The sequence below is a fragment of the Rattus norvegicus genome, chromosome 4 (genome assembly GCF_021556685.1).
Source record: "Rattus norvegicus strain SHRSP/BbbUtx chromosome 4, alternate assembly SHRSP_T2T, whole genome shotgun sequence".
Classification (NCBI taxonomy): domain Eukaryota; kingdom Metazoa; phylum Chordata; class Mammalia; order Rodentia; family Muridae; genus Rattus; species Rattus norvegicus.
The window spans coordinates 165,318,187-165,336,958 of NC_141537.1; the positions used below are offsets into that span (position 1 = coordinate 165,318,187).

The 18,772-nt window shown below is 36.0% G+C and overlaps 1 protein-coding gene across 2 annotated transcripts; it reads right to left on the reverse strand.

Annotated features, from left to right (window-relative positions):
- Window positions 1-1,962: 1,962 nt before the first annotated feature.
- Klrh1 (killer cell lectin-like receptor subfamily H, member 1) lies at window positions 1,963-15,712 on the reverse strand. Of its 2 annotated transcripts, NM_139187.2 has the most exon segments (7): window positions 1,963-2,170; window positions 3,473-3,579; window positions 7,325-7,476; window positions 8,056-8,163; window positions 12,978-13,061; window positions 13,359-13,455; window positions 15,652-15,712. In NM_139187.2, coding segments are annotated over 7 exon segments (696 nt in total). In that variant the 5' UTR covers window positions 15,655-15,712; the 3' UTR covers window positions 1,963-2,025.
- Window positions 15,713-18,772: the final 3,060 nt, after the last annotated feature.

Consider the following 18,772-nt stretch of genomic DNA (forward strand, 5'->3'; position numbering starts at 1 on the left):
CTGAGTAGGAGATGGAGTGAAGAGTGGTATGGGGTTGACAATCAGGTATGGAGGTAGGAGGATAGGAGAGTGAGAATGGGGGGCATCTCTGGGACCAGATAGAGACCTTTGATAGGGGAAGGCTATGAAGAGTCTATGGGTGCAACATTACCTGAGATACCTACCAGCTGGGGAGATAGCGAATGAAGTGGCCACCTCCTGTAGCCAGACATGACTTTCGGTGGAAGGAGGAGGAAAACATCAACCCACTCACAAGTACTTCAAGCAAAATTTGTTCTTCCTACAAGGTTTGTGGGAGTAAAGATATAACAGAGACTAAGGTAAAGACTTATCAGTGACCTTCCCAAGGGAAAGATCCAATCTCTGACACTAATGATATACTGCAAAGCTTGTAGACAGAATCTTAGCAAAATTGTCTCCTGAGAAGCCTCATCCAGCAATTAATGAAACAGATGCAGAGACTCATAGCTAAACATCAGGCAGAGCTCAGGAAGTCTTATAGAAGAGGGGTAAAGAATTGAATAAGACAGAGGGGTCAAGGGCAACACAAAAGAACCTACAGTCAACTATCCCAGGACCGTGGGGACTCACAGAGACTGAAGCACCAGGTATAAAGCATACCAGGGCTGGACCTTAACTCTGAGAAAAGGAGTGAGTAATGAGGGAAGAAGTTTGCAATGGCGAGACTGTGTGAAAAGGGGGCCTATGATTGGAGTGTAATGTAAATGAAAATATAATGGAAAAAAAGAAATGGCAAATGGTAGTTATACTTAGTTGACTGTTAAACATTATATACATGTATCAAACTACTCATTGCCCCTATCGATGTACAATTAATGTGTTGTTTTATAAATTTCATTTGAACTTAAAATTGTTGAAAAATTTTAAATCGCAAGTCTTTTTGATCAAGCCTGAATTCATACAGACATGCAGAAACTTCTTAAACAAATGCCACAAGTCATGCTTAGCACCACATATTAATAAGAAATTATTCATTTAAATAATAAAAAATAGCTCTTTTGGGAAAATATTTTCTTAACCAAATAAAATGCATTGACAATACATTGATGTTTAAAATGCGAGTAACAGTATTGATGAAATTTTTCGTTTGGAGAATGTTAAAGGCATGACCAATGTGAATGATGTTCATTAAATATCTACTAAAACATAAAATATTGACACAGAAATTATACTGGCAGAATTTTATCATGGAGACATTCCCCATGCTACCCAAAACTGTTTGAAGTTTCACTCAGTCTTGGTCTTATGCAATTATAAAATCTAGAAAAAGCCTAACTATCCATTGCAATAAGAATGGTGCATTTGACACACCTCTTAGTAGCACAATGTTTACAGATGCTTACAAAATATCAATATCTCCCTTACATCTGTTGAGAAACAATCTGCAATGCTTAAATACTGAATAGCAAAACTGAGACTGAGGTCATATACCTGTAATCCCACCACTGAAGGGTCTGGGGTGAGGCGACTGCCACCAATTTCAAGTTACCTTGTTCTATATGAGTTTCAAGATATCTGTAACTATATACTGAAAAAAAAACCTGGACTATACTTTATTCATATGTAACATTTGCTTTACAAGTAGATGTATATCCATATAAAAGCCCAGGAATGCTATCTAAAATTTAGTTGTTTGAGTTTGACAAGAGGAAGGAAACAAGGCAGGCAAAAATAAGTGTTTTTACAGTTCAATTCTGCTTTTTTTGTATTGTAAACAATGTAAATATAATGCTCAAAAATTGAATTAGACTTTCCTAGATGATTATAAGAAATAGATACAAGGTCTTTCAACAAAAGAAAGTAAGTGTTTCATGTTTTTCCATTTACTGATTCTTGCCATTTCAAAATGTACTTCTTGAATTTGTTTCATTTACTATCTAAAAACCCATGCTTTGCCCTTGCTTCAGGAGAATAAGGCTTCAGAAATCATGTAGAGTTTACTGACTTGGATGAATTTTATTTTGCTAATAGCCACTAAGGAATAAAAATAGTAAAAGTGTGATTTTACCAATTCTCTGATGTCAACAGGCAGGTAAAATTCTTTTTACAAATATAGGGGAAAAGTCTACTACATTGAGCATTGTTGAGAAGCTTTGGCTTGATATATCCACATGCTGCATCTGCTAAATGGGTTGTCATGTGAAAATCCCTGTGTCAAAAGAAAGAAAGGAAAAAGAAAAAAAGGAAAAGACAGGTTATTTTAGGAATACTACTCATTAGGCATAAGTTTTATTTTCACAATCTAAAAACATAAATATTTGTTTATTTCCATGGATACTACCACCTTCTGATGATAGCTGCTAGATAATAAGGCCTAGAATGGGGATTTTCTATCCTTTTCCTTAACAGAAACATTAGAGATGGCTCAGAAGTTAAGAGCAATTACTGTTCTTCCAGAGGACCTGTTTCAATTGCCAACACCTACATGGTTTCCCATGGTGATCTGTAACTTCAGTTTTAGAGAATTCAATGCCCTCTTCTGGACTCTTAGTACAATCAGGCATTTACAAGGTGCACAGACAGGTGAAGCTCACATTTGCATTTACAAACGATAATAACATAACAAATAGAAAAATATAAAGGTGCATGGAAAGAAAGTCTTCTTTGTTCACTGTAAAGGAATTTTATTCTAACAATGTGGCTGTTCTGGCAAGGGACCACATCCAAAGACCTTCAAGGTCTGTGTGATTCAACTGCAATGGCACAACTTTAATCTCTCTGGCTGGAATACAGACACACCCTTATCACAGACATTAATCCAAAACAATGAAGGTAAACTTGGTGTGTAAAAAAGTAGTACTGCTTTAAAATTTGTCTACTTGAGGGGCAGACAAAGTGATGAGTCAGAGAGTCTATCATGCCAAAGATATGATAGAATAAGTCAGAGATAAGATATGGCCAACTCACATGAGAGGAGCACAGCAAAGACAGGCTGCTTAAGAGCAGAGAGACAGGGGGCGGGGTGTGTATGTATAGCAGTTTTATATAGACAGGTTGAAGAGAAACACAGGTGAATACAGATCAAGCTAGAGAATAAGAAGGAACCAAAAGGTTGGAACATATAGCCAAAGCCAAAGTCAGTATGAGGCCAGGCACAGTAATTTATTCAGAAGCCAATAGATGCTCAATTGAATTACTCAGCTTGGAATATTAGATTATACAGAGGCTAGAGGCTTTCAAGCCTGGGTCTAGAGATAGTTAGAATAGATAAATAAATGCTTTGGACTCAGCCCTAGCCATATACTTCCATATCTTGGGTATAGCTTTCAGCTCATTCCTTCATCTGAGGAAATAAACATGACATGTACAATTCCTTTAAATTTAGCTGTAATATTGCATAAGATTCTATTTATAGTAGTGAAGTAAAGGTATGATCAAAGTCACAACCTTCTTCCCTGAGGCTATTAGATGTAAATCAACTATTAATTAAGTATATGAAATAATAACTTACAAATCCGAAGAAATTTTTTCATCCTCCTGATGTACCCACAGGAATTGACCTCCTTTTTTACGTAATCCAACCCAATAGCTATAGTTCAATCGTGACTGAATAAAGTTCTGTGAGAAAATTAGAATTTTAGTATTCCTAGTAATCTTGCTAATATCATCTGAGACAATATACATCAGGCTCAAAGTCCAGCTACATTAAATTTAGAATTTCTAAATATCAAAAGACACTTTACAAACTGTTAATAAAAGTCTCCAAAAGTTGATTTGGAGATCCTCGTAGTAATTTAAAGGACAATAAAGAAATATTGTAAGTCAGAACAAAGAAATTTGTTCAATATGAAAAATGGGGAAGACACTCAAGAAAATATTCTTGACATGTTGCAAGCATATATAGGTCAGTAAACAAGACATGCCCATGGCAAATAAGACAGTCAAGTTAAAGTTGTAATGTTATGTTTTCCAATGTATTAACTCAGGTGAGATAGAAATAGTGACAAGAGAAATTTCTTGGTTGTTATGATCAGAGGAATATACTTACTAAAGTTATTGATATCACATTGAAGAGTATTGGGAAATTATTTAAATTTTTTATATACCCTATTATGAAATAATTGTACTTCTATAGTTATGGTAGACAAAGAGAAGACATAAAAAAGTATTGCACAGAAGATAAGTTTGAGAATATTGGTGTAAAAGCAAATTACGATGACTAGATAAATGTTGGCAGAGGTATTGTTTTCCTAATTTGTTCTTGATTGTGTCAATAAAGACAGCAGAAGCTAATTGTTGGGAGAAGGAAAGAGGTGGGGTTTCCAAGTCCCAGGAAGAAGAGGCATGGATGCAGAGGAGAGAGGCTTTTTGTCTAAACTTTGGAGGGAGAGGCATGAATGCCATGTAAGGCCTGGGGACAGCTAGAACCAATGGCAGACTCTACGACCCAGTAGAATTCTGATGCAGGATTGCCAGTAAGTTTAGGGCAATAGATTCTATGCCTCCAGCAATTGTGTTTTCTGGCTAGTTTTAAAATATTAAAACTTTCTAGTGTTTTCCAACCACAGTGATAAGGTGAGCAGAAGAAAAAGGGGGCAGCCAGGGTAGTCGGTGGCTTGGTGGAACTAGCCAAGAGAGGTTGAGGGGATGATCTCAGATCCTGAGTGAGAGCAGCTGCAGTTTGTTATTGGAGCCAAGCCAAGAGCACAGCCCTGGGAAGACGATGGCATGGATATTTTAAAATTACATGCAACAGATAAAGAACAAATAAATTGTATTTGTGTCATATATAGTTTTTTAGTGTGAAACATGAAAACTATAGCAATTTTAAACCAGTTTACATTTGTAATCAGCATATTAACTTGCATTTTCCTTTGTGTAGATCATACTACCTCGCTGAAGATTTTCTATACTGAAATGATGAGTTTCAATGTCATAATCATTTGTATTCCTTTCTCTAAATGATATATATTGTTCACTTCAAATTTTTCTTATACATGACAATATATAGCAATGAATTTTGCTAAAAGTAATATACTTTTATATATTCCTCTCTCTCTTTCTCTCTCATCTCTCTTTTGTTCATGTACACAAACATACACATACAAACAGAGAGAGAGAGAGAGTCCACACAGTTTTCGTTATGCTGATGTATAATTAATGTTTACAAGAGAAAATTTGAATACATAAAAATGCATGGAAATAGTAGAAACATATTAAAGTATACATTTTATATCTCTAAAACCACATAAGTTATATATTCATAAATTTACTCATCTACATACATCTTCTAGGAATAAAAAGTAGATGTAGACTTCACATCAATTGTGTAAGATATTTCCTCCTCTCTAGGCTGCCTAGCACCCCATCTCTTTTCCCTGGGACTTTGATGACAGTGGTGCTGCTGAGTAGGACCCACTCTTTCCTCCTTCCTAGGCCATTCTGTAATATCTTCCTTTTCTTGGACCTTACCACTATATGATCATGAGGTAGTATGTGTTTTCTTCCTGCCAGACTGCTCCAGTGCCTTTTGGTTCCTTTCCAGAAAGCTAAGACTTGTGTAAAGGCATAGCCATCTCCTTTCTCTTCACAGTCAAGACTACCTTCTTTCAACAAGTCCCAATATTGTTGTTTCTGTCTCATATGGACTGTTTCCTCCTCCCTAGCTATCAACAATCCTGCTTGCCTTCATAAGATTCCTGAGAGAACCATACCGCAAGTTCTTCGGGCAATGTGTAGTCTACAAGTTTTCCTCTAAAACCCACAATAAGAAAGGAAAATAAGAATTATATACAGGAACTAGAGAGATGGCTAAGTGGTTAAGAGTCCTTGCTGCTATTTGCAGAGGATCCAAGTTTGATTCCAAGCTCATGCATATAATGGCTCACATCCACCTCTAAGTCCAGGTACATGAAATTTGCTGCCAATGAATGGTCTGACTTGAACCCCATGCCATGAGAGATAGCAAACCCTTGACATTATTAATAATGTTCTGCTATACTTGCAGACAGGAGCCTAACATAACTGTCCTCTGAGAGGCTTCACCCAGCAGCTAATGGAAACAGATGCAAGAGATCCACAGTCAAACATTACGTGAAAATCAGGGACTTTTACTGAAGAAGGGGAGGAAGGATTGAAGAAGCCAGAGAGATCAAGGATACTATAAAGAATCAACTAACCTGGGTCCATAAGCCTCGCAGAGAGGGAACAACTAGCCAGAAAACATGCATGTTTCAGGCCTAGGCCTTATACATGTATGTAACAGATGTGAAGCTTGGTCTTCATGTGGAACATCTAACAGCAGGAGCAGGGGCTATCTCTGACTCTGTTGTCTACCTTTGGGTCACTTTGCCCTAAGTGGGCTGCCTTGTCTAACTCAATAAGAAAAGATGGACATAGTCCTACTGCAATTTGATAGGCAGTTTAATATCCATGGGAGGCCTCCCTTTCTCTGAGAGGGGTGGGAGAGGAGAAAGAGAGAGGAATTGGGAGGGAAGGAGGGAGAGGAAGCTGTAATTAGGATGTAAAGTAAATGAATATATTAACTAAAGAAAAAAGAAAAGGTATAAATGACTGTAGTTGCTATGGCACACCACTCAATATTATAGCAATAATTGCTAAAAATAAATCCAATTGATTAGTTATGTTAATGAGCATGGTGTTCTATGTATCCTCCACAGGATACGAGTAGAAACATTTCTAAAAGTAAACATAACGTTGAAATGTAGTGCCTAACTTGAATAGTTGGAAATAAATGTACAGAATCAACTAGAGTGACCCTTTCTTTTCTAAACATTGGAGCTAATAACAAGTGTTGCAAATGTATGCAAAGAAAAAAAAGTCTTTTCATCCTAAGTTATGAGTAAAATAAAATTTTTTTTCCGGGGAATGATTCTATTTTTTATTTTTTGTCTTTATTTTAAATCCTATTTTTCCTATGTTCAATGACAGAGACATGTTCTACCCTAGAAGTACATGTTTTCCAGTACTGATGGCAAATGAATAGAACTAAAAATTAGTTACCTTTTTATGGGAACACCTATATCATCAAAGCAAGCTTTTCTGAGTTGCTTTTCATTAATGATAAATAATCTGCTCTAGCTAAACTGTGAATGGGCAAAACAAATAAAATGGCTGAGCATTACCCCTTGATGCCAACACCAGGGCTATTTCTTGTGACATAAAAATATTCTTGTGGGTATTTTTAAAAAAATCTGTACGTGTCTCTCTTAAGGTAAGTCTGTACCAACAACATATGCAAGTGATTCTGTTAAGCAGCAAAGAAAGGCAGAGGAACAAAGATGATTATCATAGCACAGCACAGCTGAGCCTACTTCTTTTCAAACACTCATGTGATACACACCTGCTCCTCTCTATTGTCAATCTTAGCAAGATGAGAACCCAGGAGCCTGCAGGATGCCTCACTTTCATCCCATGTCTTTTCCTCTTCTGAAAAGTAGTAACACTTTTCTCCACAGCAAAACCATCTTCCTTGACATTTGTAGCAGCCTTTTCCTTAAAATAAAAGCAACCATTATCCTCATTTCAAGACATTGAATATGAAACATATTTCATTGTTTGCTCTGTATTCAACTCCACAGAGTAATTGCTTTTGCCTAGAATACCTCTTCTGCCAAGTTTTAAGGAAAGAGTATTGTGGATACAGAAATGGTCTCGGACAGATGTGAGGATTTTGTTATGGTTTTAATAAATCTTAACTTCTCAAGGAGAAAGACACCAGCATTATGCATTTCTATCTGCAAGAGGAGACCCATCAAAAGGAGTAATTTAGGTGACAGTAATGTAGTAATGTGAGCTGAAGGGCTCTATGTTAGGTAAATACAGCTACAGTATACACGCCCAGTATAGAACAGTAGAAAATGATCAATAAAACCAAGGTGACAACCAATAGCAATTTCTTCAGTGAAAGATAACATTAACTGTAACAGAAAAAGATGGATTCAATGAAAAGTAAACAAAACTCAAATCCTGCCAAAGTTCAACTAAAAGTTTTAAGGTCACAATTTGAAAGGGGGCAGAAATGTAAATGCCATTAACAGTGTGCCGTCTTTCAGTTCTAGTTCCAATGCATACCTGTTGTAGGTGGTAAAGCTGAAGGATCTACTACTTCCTTTGAGGAGACAGCATTTTTATTTGCATCTTTCTCACATTGAATTTTGAACTTTGATGTGCCCTGAAAAACTAAGTCCATACTATGAGATTAGAAACACAATTGGCAATCTGTAGGTGGGAGGCCTCTCCACTGTAATGGAAATGAAAATGACTTGAGATGAAACAGGGTGTTGGGACCACTCTTGAGAGCACTCTAGAAACTGGTGTTGCTCCTCCGAAGACTGGCTGACACCCCTGGCAAATTTCCAGGGGCCATTCCATATAGAAAGTACGTACTCTAAACACGAAAATCATACCCGCAAGAGTGGGACATGGGTGTCAGTGGACATCATAGGAGCAAACGGACTGTTTTTGTCAGTGTTTCCCCGACGGTGTACACCCACGTCGCTGTCACAGGCTCTGGTTGCCTGTTCGGGTTCCTCTTCAACTGATATCATGTATGGATTAAAGTGAGTTAGATGTCCGATGCTGTCTCTCCACCGGATGTCACACAGACGATCATCTTTCACTCGGTGATGGAGCAGAGCCTATGTCCTACCTGTGTGTGTGTGCTGATGAGCAGCCTACTTATGGTTATGAATTTTCATAAATTTAAGCATGGGAGGAAATATTTACAATTAAAATGCCATGTCATGAATTTTATTGAAAGCCTGCTGCAAACTTTTAAAAATAACATTTTTATGATGGATTGTGTAGTCACATGTTGGAAATAAAGTAACCAAGTGTTATCAAAAAAACAACTAGAGTTAGTGAGGAACTAGAGATACTTTTTAAAATGTTTTTATGTTACTAGTTATTTTGAGTCAAATAAAAACAAACAAAAGTAAGTGTTTGAATTTGTCTTTTCCCAGAATTTTACTGGAAAGGCAGAGTATGTCTTTTTCCACATATGCACAGAAGTACAAGCGCTGTCGCATTTCGCATCCACGTGGATTTCTGATCTGGTGGGTGGTAAATTACGTGGGTGGTAAATTACCTCATCTATTATTACACTATGGATTCTCATTAAATACCTCACAATTTACCAAATTTAAAAAAAAGTAAAAAGTAAAGACCAAACATATACTGGTATGCTACTTGAAATATTTTTTTAGCTGATAATGGTGCCTGTGATCCCAGCACTTATGAGACAGCTGCAGTAGGATTGCTGTTCGTTTGAAGTCATCCTGGTTTTGATAGCTAGTTCCAGGTCAGCCAGAGCTACATAAAAGACCTAGTCTCAAAACCAAGACAAAGATAAATCATTCTTTTTTGGAAATTAAATTGCATATGAGCAATGGCCTTTTATTTTATTAGTCATTTTAAATGTGATATATGTCTCAGAGGTTAAAGGCAGCTCCAGAGTGCTGGCTCCTCTAACAGGTCCTGAGTTCAATTCCCAGCACCCATGTGGTGGCTCACAACCATTTGAACCATCAGTACTGTAGTCCTGTGAGATCCGTGTGTATACAGGAAGATGAAACACTCATAGACATAAAACACATAAATAAATCTTTAATAAAATGAAATAAATTTTTGGAATATAAAAAAAGAAACACAAATGGTGATAACTGACCACTTTGCTACAATTATTTAATTGTGATTATAAATAGTAGATGGGGTTAAAATATAGCAAGAAAAATATAACAGATTTTAAAGTGCTAGAATATAATACAGTTAAACTACCACTATTTATAACTTGCAACATGCTTCGTTTAAAGTATTTATAACATTAATAAAACAAACTTCTACTAAAAATAGTCTATATACTAATTTCATCCTCTATAGTTTATTAGTCCATTTAATGGTTACATGTGTAGTTTAATGGATCTGACTTTACATAAAATGTAAAATGGAATCAAAGAATAGAAATGAAGTCATGCAGCTATTTCTAATGTGCAAAGAAAACCAAAAATCTCTGTTAGAAATCATAATCTTGGTGATTTTGAGGTAGCTCAGTCATTAAGGATTTGTATTACTCTTGTAGACGACCCAATTTTGGTTCCCAGTACTCAAAACAGATTATCTCAGAACTGACTGAGTCTCTGCTTTGTCTTCTCCAAGGCTCTCTCTTGCCTCCTGAGACTGCACTCACTTGCATACATTTCTTAAAATTCCTCTTACTTTGTTATTTTAATTTATATTATCATTATAATATTCATCCACATTGTTACATATTCCTGTAGCTTGTTTCTTGAGTAGTGCAAATATTCCGTTTTCCAAATCTATTCAATAGACCATATAAATCAACATACTTTCAGCACTTGCTTAACCATAGCTAAAATAATAAAAATTTCCATGCTCACTGATTTCTAACCTTAACACATTTTGCCCATTGCAATCTGGTTTGGTTTACAATGTGGTTCTACCGTATCTATACCAGCAACAAGCATTAGTGCTGTTCCTCCTGATCAAAGTCCCATCTGTGTAGACTGTCGGATTACTTCTGCTAGCTTGCGCTGCCTGATACTAGATAGCTGCATTTCCAACTATCTACTAGTCAAATTTTTATGGTTCCTACCATTGATTTTCATTTTGTGTTCATTTTTACTAAGGCTCTTCATCCTGCCCTCTGGTCTTCTAACATCCAGTCATTCCCCTTGGTTTTGAAAATTATTTTCATGATCTGCCTTCCATCTCCTTTTACCATGGTTTCATGCATTTTCTTATTAATGGAACACAATTCAATGCAATTAATATTTCTAATCTAGATATTTATCTTAATCTCATGTGTATTCTGATGCTGTGAACCTCTTGACAACAGCTTCCTATAAAGAAATAACTCAAACCTAAGCTTTGTGGGTATATTCCCTGATGTGCCATATGCCTCTGAATTATATATATTTACATATAAATATAAACACACACACACATATATATGTATAACCTTAGCGTTCTCATATTTTTTCTAGCATTTAAGACAACTTTACCTGTAAAGATACACGAGCCTGAGCCTGACATGAAATTGGATTGCTGATTCCATCTTGTCCCTTCCTCACTTGAACAAGTTCACTCCAATTGCCCTATAGGTCACCCATTCTTCCTGTTTTTCCCTGTAGGACCATGACTTCTATCATGATGCTAACATGGCTAATCATGATCAGTTAATTTGTCTCCTGAAAGAATCTCCTTCATATGCCCACTCATTTCCTGTCTACTGAGCCTGCACTTTCCCAAGGCATTATCAGCCCATGTAACTTGAGTCATGTTCCTCATCACTTATAACCATCGGATGGTTATTTTTATTTCATTTGACGTCCAGAGGAACCCTAAAGTTCCTTGTCCTGGTACAAACAAACCTTAATAAGCAATTTGCATGCCCTAATGTATGTCTAGCTTGCTCTTTCACTACCCTAGAACAATCCACAAGTCTCTAAATATTTTCCTTTTTTCATGCTGCTCACGGAACTTAGGTGGGTCTAATCTATCAGTGCCTTAATTCTTATTTATTTATTACTCTCTTCACCAGGAAGCGTTCTTAACATTGTGATGTTTGTTATGAGCCACTCACATAACATCTCTTCATGCCCTTATAGTTGCACTCATTTCATTTTAAAAACTGATAAACTTTTTCTACACACCACCACACACATGTATATCCAGTAAATTCATACAAAGCTCCTTTTTTCCATTAAATTTCTGTGATATTGGTTTTATACATAAACTAAATTTTCATTAAATGAATAAAACAAATAATTTAAAGCAAAATGTACTTAAACAAACAAGAAAAATATACTGAAAGAAATTATAGAGTACAAATTTTCTAATATGTTAGAGGCATATGTATTGCTGTAGCTCTGTAATCTCAGCATTAGGAGACAAAGGCAGGAAGGAGCATGTGGAGGTAAAATACAACTTTATCCAGGTGTGAAAGCCAAGCTTTTAATCCTAGCACAGGGGGACAGGAGGGCAAGTGGATCTCAGTGAGTTCTAAGCCATACAGGGCCACCAGAAAGGATCCTGTCTTAAACAAAAAAATTAATGAAATAAGCAACTAAACTAAGTGATTAGATATGTATCACAGTTGGTAAATGGTGTTGTGCTCATGGAACAAAGTGGTCAGGTTTACTCTCCCTTGTGGTTCCAGTGGTTCTTCAGGAAGCTAAGAACTTGAAGTGCATATGCATATCATGTTTTATTAAATGGCTTTCTCACTTTCCCTACAGCATACATCCTGCTTAATGGAGTGTTTTGTTAGATATTTGTATGATTTTTAAAATTTAATTTATTTTGTTTTATGTGTGTGAGTGTTTTGCCTGAGTATATGTATGTACACCATGTTCATCCAGTGCCCGTGTATACCTGAAGTTAAATCTTCCTGAAACCAGAGTTATAGATGGTTGTGAGTCACCATGTGGGTACTATGAACTAACCCAGGTCTTGCTAGAGCTGTGTTCTTAATCACTGCAAAAACTGCAAGAACAAATGCTCTTCACCACAGAGCCATCTCTCCAGTCTCTTGTGTGTCTCATCAGTGGCTGAAAGTCAATCTAAAAATGCCCAAGTTATAAGCACATAAGAAAGAACAATCTACCTAATCTAAGAAGCTCACTGAAATTTTACATGTTGAGACTATATAAATTTCATATACATGTGTTTGTCTGTGTGTGTGTGTGTGTGTGTGTGTGTGTGTATTGGTGTGTATGTATGTGTGAATATGTATGTGTATCAACCTGAATCATACTTACTCATTATATTTCTGTGTAATTATAACAGTATACTCATTTACATATCATAAAACCAGTAATATAAGATGCTACTAATATCTTTATCACTATTATCAGTATCACCAATACCCGTAACTGCTAGGATGTCTACAGAATTAACTGTCTACACTGGTTTAGCAGTTATAGTGCTGTTTCTTATCTCATTGTTCCCATAAAATATTTATATATCATACTCACACAGATATCCAAAGACTATGCTTGATATCAGAAGACAAAGACATACTGTTCCCAGGATCACAACACTTATGCGCCATGGATATTCTGCATGAAATCAATAGTCAGAATACATAACAAATAAGAAAACCTTGTAATTAGAGCAGGATGGATGTTTTTCAATGAGGTTTGTGATTTGATCTCCTCTTGTTGGTTATTCACCCATAAATATCTTTTTCAATAAGAGAGACAGACATGTAACATCTAATGTATATGGACATGACTAATATGAGTTCATCTTTTTAGTATTTGATATTATGTGTTCTACACACACACACACACACACACACACACACACACACACACTCACACACACACAAACAGAGTCAGGTAGAAAAATGTTACCTCTCTTTTTCTGAGTTGGCTGGGGTTTGTCCTTACTCTTCAGGGATTATTTCAGCTCTGCATATGTCAGTCTTCCCTCATTCATTTCTGATAGCTGCTACAAGAAGGAGAGCAGCAAACAACTTTACAAGTATATGAATCTAGGTGTCTGTAATTAATATATACTTATTTTTAAATTCTATAAACCAACAGAATTATTTAAAAATCATCTAATAGCTTTAGATAACATATATAATAACTATCACAGACTATTATCTAATTGTGTTGAATTTCATATACTAATATTCATCTTTCCTTCACAATGGTATAATTATTTCAACTAGTAGTGGGAATACTACCATAAAGTAATACAGAGTGCTATGTAAGAAGAAGGATCAGGAAAAAGTGAATTTTTCCAGGAAAATAAATTATTTTTACAAGTTTTGTCTGTGACACTTTACACCAGAAATTCAACACAATAAGTAATGTTCTGTGACAGTTGTTACAAATATTATCTTGAGCTATTAGACAATTTTAAAATAATTATACTGGTTGCTAAAATTTAGAAGTTGATGTACATTAATTATCTCTAGATACTTAGATTCATATATTTTTTGAAAAATCATATCTGGTCACTTAATACCTGCATTAACCCCAATGGCAAAAATAGTAGGCTTTGTATAGTCATTTTTAGCAAAGGCATGCTTATATAAACTTTAGTATTCCATTAAGCCAAAACAGCCTTTCATTTTCTGAGAGTGTTAGTTTTGTAGTCAGTGGACTACATTTTCCCCATTATACAATATGAGAAAGTAAGAAATTATGCCAGTCAAGGCAAAGCAGTCAAGAGAATAGCTCCTACTGTAGTTCTCAAAATAAACACAGTGATGACATACCTTGCTTTGTTGTATAGATGGAAAAACTAAGCTGCAAGGATTGTAAATCATATTCCCCAAATCAATCATCCAATAATCGTCATTCGTTAGTTTGTGTGGATATACATAAATTCCACAATGAGTTTAACTCATCTAAGCAAGTCCAAAAATGTATAGAAAAAGCTAGCTTCCCCAGAAATCATGGGAAGAGTCTGAATCAATAGAAAACCATTTCTTCGGAGTTAATTACTACTACGAAGAAGAACAAAATATATTCTTTCTTCCAAGACAGGAGCAGACATTCAAAGAAAATAGCGATGGACCATGCTAAAATCAGGTTATCAGCGCCAGACGTGTGTGCTTGAAACCCCAGAGCTCTATAGGCAGAGCAACAACGCTTTCAGAAAACAAAATCAATTAAGATAAACAGGGATGTCCCAATCTTGTTAACTCTAATTAATTTATCTACCAAAGCAATAAGATCAACCAAGACACAGATTTTTACCTTAACAAGATTATAGGTTACAAAAAATAGGTGCTGGAATTTTGCTTGGTTGTAGAGAACTTGCTTAGTGTTCGAAAGCTAGGTTTGATGCCCAGATCTGGGGCAAGAAAAACAATGAAAAATTCTTAATCTCATAAGAAGTTATTTCAATGCTTGTTACATTCATATTTTTCATTGCTTGTTCATTTACTTTCCTTTGCAGCTTCTTCTCCTCCAAGCCCCTCCTTCTCAACTACCTGCTCCATCTACCCCTCCACCTCTTTTCCCCAGAATAAGAGAGGCTTCATATGGATATCAACCAGCCTTGGCACATCAAGGAGCAGTAAGATTAGGTTCATCTTCTTCTACTGAGGCTAGAGAAGGCAGACCAGTCACATTTGTATTTTAATACATATCATAAAAGTCATATTTAGAATACCATTTGAATAAATGCAAAATAAATTATTGGTGAAATGTGCGATATTTAGTGATTTAAGCGAACAAAGAATCTTTTCCCCAAACCAAAACTTCTGGTAATTCTGAGGACTAAATAATGTTAATATTTATGAGAAAGCATGATTCCTAAATTATTAAAAACCCATTACTAGCTAGCCTTATGATTCTTCTGGAGTTTGAGGAAATTAGATTCATAGCAAAGGAGATAATGTCTATTTAGAATTTCTACAAAAGTAATAAGTATTTTCCAAAATATCTGACAACTTAAAAATTATTGTCACATTACATGGTGTATAATTTTAAATATGTGCTCATTTCAATCCAATATTATCCTCACCTCTGAGATGAAGTTAACACTGGATATGTGTGCAGGCTCAGTTCAGTTCTCTCTGGCAACAATTTAGAGACGTCCAAACATTATCCCTAATTTCCAATGCATTCCACTTTATCCCTTTGTTTCAGACAGCCTGAGAGAGCACAGTCCCCATCCCACACTCACCATCTCTGATGTTTCCTGGCTCTATTTTTGCTTTTCATCAGCTGGAGCGCAGGGGTGGTCTGGAAGGTAGCTGAGACCTATAATGAGCTAGCTCTGCTAGCCTTTTACCTGCACAGTGACATTGGGAGGGGCCTATTGATAGGTATTAATGCCTCTGGTAACAATAGTAGAGGACAGACTATGGTGTCATTCTGCATTCCTATATCAAAAGTTTCACTGAAATCAGGATTACATTTTCCAATTTGTTTTCAATTAAGAGTAAGAAACAAAACCTGTTTCAGGAAACATTTGTTTCCTGAACCCTAGATGTTAATGAATATGAGGAAGGTATAATCTCAGAATTTAGTGAATATGCCAACTAATGCTAGCTAAGTTTTATAAATGATCAAAAGTAAAAAGAGAAGTATGTGCTTATTATATATTCTGTCTGAATTAATTTCTGCATTTTTATAGAATTGAAAAAATCTTCAGCAGCTTTTCATTGAAGTAAAAGCAGAAACATCAGAGTGTATACGTTCTAGCCAGTAATTTCAACCACCCTGAGCAAGTCCAGACGATCTAACTAATTATAATAAATAGCAATGCAGACAATACTGGGCCAGCAGGGAATACTAACTAACTCAGATAAAATGCTTTAGAAATTTCTAGCTTTTTTGAAGGTAGACTCACTTTTGACTTAATTTGTTTTTTTTCTCCCCTATATAAGGATTGAGGTATTCTTTCTAGTAGTCATTTTTCAACATAAGTAATAACAATATGCAAGCATTGTAGAACTCTGCAGGCAGGCTATCTTAACGCCAGGTACAGGTCATGAGACACCCTCATGAGCCGTGCTCTGAGCTCAGAGGGATTGTTGAATGATGCCCAGCTCAGGCGCTATCGACCAGTCTGGGCCATTGAACAAATGGACATTTAACAGCATACTTTTTATTAGAATTATTTCTGTATTTGCATGTGTCTGTGTCTGTGCATTAGCATGTATGTGTGCATGTGCATGTCCGTGAGAATGTATGCTACATGCATATACCTACCCAGGGAGGCCAGACGAGAACAGTGACCCTTGAGCTGGGGTTATGAAAGGTTTTGAGCCATTTGACTTGGTTCCTAAGAACCAGACGTAGCTTCTGCAAAAAACACCAAGCCATCTTATCACTTCTCCAGCCCCCTAACAGCAAATAGAAAATTGGCTTTAAATTTATCATGTAAACAATTGCAGCAATGCATTGCCCCTGTGTTTTTAAAATTACCTACTCTTACATTTATAATTTTTAGTATTATCAAATCATCAGATACATAGACTATTGGACATGATAAATAAATTATATGTGTAAATTATATGCACGTAAATTACATATGAACACCTTAAAATGTATGGCAAACAGCAAATGAGAGAAATTATATTTTATTTCCTGCTGTTGTAATAATAAACTACCAGTTTTATTAAATTAAAATAAATGTATTCTAAGACATCTTAGAAATTATGGAGCTGAGCATTTGACTAGTAATATTTACTGTAAGTGAGAACACAATACTATTGTCAGAGTATATATTGATTATAAACACATGTACTCTAAAACAATTTCCTGTCCTCAAAACACATAGAAACACACACAGGCACACACACTCACGCACAGAGACACATTCACGCAGTCACACACTCACACACACATTCACACAACACTTATACCCCAAATATGAGTGTATTTCAGTGTCTCTTAGAATGCTTCCATTACTAAACTTTCCTTTACATTAACTTTCTTCCTTTAAAGACAGTTGTATTTAACTGTTATACATCCAACTAGCCCAATCAATTTTAAAAGTGCAAATGAAATTGGAGGCCATAATGGTAAAGGTTGCTATGTCATCTTCCAGATGAAACCTATGCATAGATAAATAAATAGAAGGTGAATGACAAAATAATGAAGATGTAGAGACGTATGATAGATTTTGTAACCAGAACATGGAATAATGACAGCTAAACCAATGTGAATCTCTAGTGTGATTGGCAGAGCCAAGGCAAATACTAGCTATAAGAGTAAGACTCAGCCCAAGCATTTCTCAAAGAGGCAGCTTAAAACTTCCAGATGTTAAGACTCAGGCAATTCTCAAGCATTTTAGTTCAACATGAACCAGAACAGTAATTTGGGACGCTGAACTGCCCATAAAGCTGACTTTTAAATTAATACCAGCAAAGATAATTAGCTGTGCCTTCCTGGCCCCCAGCAAACAAAAACTACAGGGGTACTTGTGGTAACAAATGTGGTTGGCTACACAGAATAGCCTTCAACTGGAAACTGCGTCAAACCATGATGATGGAAAGTGGTTGTTTATTTCTCCGTCGGCCCAAGGAAGTGAGGGGTCAGTTTTCACACGCATGACTCACATGATCCTGGGCAGAAGAGTTTCCATGCTCACCTCAGTAAAATCCCCAGAAGAATAAGACTTCGGTACCCAGCTCCTTGTGACTTCTGATGTATTAGACAAATCTCCAAACTCCCTGAGTTTGTTTCCAGGGAAGTTCAACAACAGAGTGAAGACCCACCGGGAGTGTGGGCATCACTATTCCCTCATTTGAGATTCTGCACTGAATGAAAAGGAAAAAGAGAGCTGAGTCCCAGTTTTCATCTTCATGGTTCCCGACTGTGTGTGTGCAATGTAACCAGCCACCTTTCTCTTCTGTCATCAGGTCTTCCCTTTTTACCTCCTCAATCTGGGAGCCAGGATATATCCTAAACTGAGCCAGGATAAATCATACTCGCTGAAGTTGCTCCCTCAGATCTTTTGTCACAGTCACGAGAAAAGTAACTAGTACAGTTGTTATCCAACATTTTCTGACATTTGCAAACTTTAAATTCTGAAATTCACCAGTACGAATTTATTAGACTAAAAGATAAAATCCTAAGATCCAATTTTTTTTCAAAATGAAGAAAATACATTACCAAAACAATGAATAGGTAATTTCTCCCACATTTTTAATGTTTAAAAGCTACATGCTTATGATATGGTTCTGTCTAAACCTTAAATGGACATAATAGTACTTCCTTCATCATCATCATTGTCATAGTCATAGTCATCATCATCATGTCTCTCTTTTATGTCATATAAATATGTACATATGGAT

Bases quoted from the DNA above. Each gene is read 5' to 3' on its own strand.
- Klrh1 (XM_087655901.1), bottom strand. From the start codon at position 13,054: ATGGCGCATAAGTGTTGTGATCCTGGGAACAGTATGTCTTTGTCTTCT. The intron at 7,477-8,055 runs GTATGCATTGGA...TTTTATTTTAAG, and splicing joins AGCTTTACCACCTACAACAG to GAAAAGGCTGCTACAAATGT. The intron at 3,580-7,324 runs GTGTGTATCACA...ATTTTCTCACAG, and splicing joins TTGACAATAGAGAGGAGCAG to AACTTTATTCAGTCACGATT.